The following is a 4,137-nucleotide window of genomic DNA, read 5'->3' as shown; positions in this document are numbered from 1 at the left end:
TATTTACGTGACACGAGAATGCTGACCGTAGAAAATCATCATGGCTTCATTTTCCATCTTGTCATGTTTTTTTAGTACGAAAAAGCGATATTTGAATTATCAGAAAGATCATGTACATTATATTAATTTAATTTTATGTATCCGAATCATTATAGAAAATCATCTGGGTTGCGTGACTACACAAACCTTACCCAAGTGACCAAATAAACAGATATACATATAGAGTACATAGACATAAAAGATCTGCATACATCTAGTAGCAGATATAAGAGATGGAAACTAGACAAATACATCCATCATATTGCCCTTAAAAAGAAACAATATCATCCGTTAAACAATATCATCCCTATTACTTTGTGAAACATTGAGAAAACCATTTCACCAGCAAGTTTCTGTTTTGCTTACATGTTACATAACAAATTATGAGACAAATTATACGAAAAGTATCAGAATATAAATGTACAATTAGCCAGGGAATGGGAACTCCACAGCGCTTAGTACATTGCCCTCCATTAGGATCAGAATATAAATGTACAATTAGCTAGGGAATGGAATCTCCACAGCGCTTAGTACATTGCCCTCCATTGTTCTCCCACTGTTCTTCGAAGCTTTTTCTACGAGAGATTATCCACAAGTTGGTTATATTCTCTGCCTGTGTATATAAATGTGCATGATTCCATCTGATCATGCTTATGAATATAACACAGTGCGGATTTTAAAAGGTTTTTGCCATTTCAGCATTTAGATTATTGATTCCAGATATATCATGATAATAAAAACGGTGTAAATTCATTTTATTTCCATATGTATGATAAGAAAAATTAAGTACAATTTATTGTTTTTTTCATTAATTTTAAGAAAAATGAAAATATGTCTTAAGTAATTTGAATTAATTACTTAATTTTATTAATGTAGATTAAGTTTACAATTAAAAGAGAACTGTTATTGATTTTATATAAGTGCATTAACTTTATATTAAAAACACACAAATTAAAGTTATTTTTAAATCTCAACCATATACCATTAATTTAATTAAAATATATACTTTTTATTATTAATACGTTTAATTTAATTAAAATATATATTTTTTATTATTAATACATTTTTTAACACTTTATAGGCTAACTCAATTATTTAAGAAATTATACATTTCTTTACACTGTGATTTGAATTAATTGATTAGTAAAAAAAATAAACATCAAAGCACTTCTTTTATACTACATTTCAGATTACTTTAAAAAATCATAAAATTTAAACTAAATTATAATTATATTTGGAATTATTATTATTAATAATAAAAACAATAATATATGAATTATATTTATTTATTTATTTATTTATTTATATATATATATATATATATATATATATATATATATATAGATATATATAGATATATATTCTAGAAAATTATGTAACAACATTTTTAATTATATAAATTTTATTGCAATATCATGTTCAACACTATAACTTATTAATATTATGTGCCCAAAGAATCATAATTCATACTCTTATGACACTTTTTTAATTAATTAATTGAATTAAAATGATAGAAAAGGCATAACTACATTTGAGAATATTATTAATCTTTAATTTGTCACTATTTCTAAAAATATTTTAGAATATTCCCTCAAAATTAAATCTCTTACATCTATTTAATAATTATTAATAATTAAGTTAAAATTGTATAAAGCATATCTATTAATTAAACAAGGTTTAAACAAGCTCAATAATAAGAAAATTAGTTTTTCTTTGTTTTCAATTATTTTAACTAAATTATATCTATCTATCTATATATCTATCTATATATATGAATATTATTAATCTTTAATTTGTCACTATTTCTAAAAATATTTTAGAATATTCCCTCAAAATTAAATCTCTACCATCTATTTAATAATCATTAATAATTAAATTAAAATTCTATAAATCATATCTATAAATTAAACAAGGTTTAAACAAGCTCAATAATAAGAAAATTAGTTTTTCTTTTGTTTTCAATTATTTTAACTGAATTCATTCTATCTATCTATCTATCTATCTATCTATCTAGAGATGATAATAATAATAATAATAATAATAATAATAATAATAATAATAATAATAATAATAATAATAAAAGAAACGAAAAATTAATTCTTTTATTAATTAAAATAACTTAATCAGCCTCATTATTTTATGGAGATTATATTTTGATCTATTTTATATACTAAAAAATGCAATATAAATCAGAAAAAATTATAAGTGGTCTCTTTTTACCTCAAGAAATTTGATTTATTGGTGATTAAGATGACTCTATACTGGTTATGATTATAACATATTAATATAATTTTTTAGAGGAAAAATTAAACTTCACCCATATAAACATTTTTTCCTGAAAATTAAACTAAATTTAAATATTTTATATTTACATTTCCTAAATAAAAATGTTGTTCACCTTTTTCTAAAAATTTTCCTACCATTCATGAATCATACCCTTCCATAGATTTTCCCTGCATTAATATATAATTCAAATTCAAATTCAAATATATATAGCAGAAATCATTTTACATTTTTCATTATTTTTATGCAAAATTCTGCTGTCTTCACAAGTTTAGGAATAAATGGCAGTCCTGCTTGCTCTTATAACCATCTTATTATATTTGTTTCACCATTTTATTATAGAAAGCATTTTAAATACATCTTCTCAAAGTATTTAGGATCTCTCGGCCCCGTTTATCATGTCACAAAATATGTATTTGAAATCACATCCACAGGGACGACCTAATCAAAGGTGTCGGCAGCTGACGTCAATTAGATGACGGAAGCTTAAGATGTTAAGCCCAGCCAGAGAATTAGGTGCGACTGAAAGTTATCGCAGGATGCAAGAAGTCGTTTCTTTAATTTTACTTTTCGTTACTCCAACAAATGTTCAACAAATGTTCAATTTCCCTCATTATTCAATTTTTTCCGATGTTCCTTATACAAATACATACAGCGATTGATGGACGATAACGGGAAAAAATCCAAATCCGCGGCGGTGTAAGGCTAGTTTACTTTTTCATTTCTTTGTTCAACCCTTTTCTCTATAAATAGAAGCGAGACGTTTGACAACCACAAGCACATTTGCAATTTCCATTTGCCTTTAAAATCGAATTAGTTGCAGCAATACTCTGGTACGATCTAAATTATGAAAGATCCATGTCTCTTTGCTTAAATATATAGATCGTATTTTGTTGATTGCTTAGATTGATTAACGTATTGTGGTGTTTTGAATAAGGGAAGAAGATTATTAAAAGAAAGGATTTACAAGTATGGACATGAATTCTGAGGTTTCGAAATGGATGCCGCTCGAATCAGCAGCATGCTTTCCAAACCAATCAGAGGAAGCGTCACAAACTAAAACAGAAGAAGAAGAGGAGGAAGAAAACGAGAGGTTCAAACGCCCCCGGACAACTTTGGACAATGAAGATGATGTGGAGGAATTTATGGCTTTGTTAGACAGAATCGAAGAAACAAAGAAACTATTGAAAAGAAAGAGCGTGAATTTCATTGGTAGTAGTATAAGCGCAGGAGGAGGTATTAATGCCGTGGAGGTAGATCAGATGTTGACGGCCCCGCCCCTCATGCAGCAGCCACAAGGCTCGTCAGATGCTGGTCAGAGCAGTACATCGCCCTGGAAACCCTCATTCCAATGCGAGGACTTCAATATATGTAATTCCCGGTCTGCACAAACAGATTTAAGTGGTGCTGCAGCTACAGAAAAGTATAATGAAGCAGAAGAAACCGTTCAAAAGGGTAACGGCCCTTTTAAAACGAGAAGTTTCCTGGATGGGGTTACGCCCACTGAATGTTCGCAAGGTCACGTGGACGATGTAAACAAGGAGGAGGAGGACGACGTAGAAGCGCCTCCAGGGTTAGAGCTACAGCTATTCCCCTGTCAGTGATCTGATCGAACTGTGTAGTGGGTCCCTGCAGACTGATGATTCCCTACCATCCATCACTCACCCACTCTGTTATGTTGCGGGTATGATTGTAACAAGTCGTGGAGAATTCTTACTATAACTCAAGTTTTAGAAAATATCGTCTTCTCGTATGGTTTGGTACATACGCAATTGGATTGGGGTGCTCCATTAAACATTTTATGTTTTTTTATTT

The 4,137-nt window shown here is 28.7% G+C and overlaps 1 protein-coding gene across 1 annotated transcript; it reads left to right on the top strand.

Annotated features, from left to right (window-relative positions):
- Nucleotides 1–3,260: 3,260 nt before the first annotated feature.
- On the top strand, nucleotides 3,261–3,926 carry LOC149152917 (uncharacterized). Its single transcript, XM_089443638.1, has one exon. The coding sequence runs from the start codon at nucleotides 3,294–3,296 to the stop codon at nucleotides 3,924–3,926; it is 633 nt and encodes a 210-aa protein (XP_089299764.1). The 5' UTR covers nucleotides 3,261–3,293.
- The last annotated feature ends 211 nt before the right edge of the window (nucleotides 3,927–4,137 follow it).

This window comes from Pinus tabuliformis, chromosome 9 (assembly GCF_031772625.1).
Source record: "Pinus tabuliformis cultivar Carrire ecotype Pingquan chromosome 9, CPIR1, whole genome shotgun sequence".
In the NCBI taxonomy this organism is placed as follows: Eukaryota; Viridiplantae; Streptophyta; class Pinopsida; order Pinales; family Pinaceae; genus Pinus; species Pinus tabuliformis.
This window is presented reverse-complemented; position numbering and strand designations above follow the sequence as displayed.

What these genes read in the sequence shown, in the direction of transcription:
- LOC149152917 (XM_089443638.1), top strand. Translation starts at nt 3,294, where the DNA reads ATGGACATGAATTCTGAGGTTTCGAAATGGATGCCGCTCGAATCAGCA.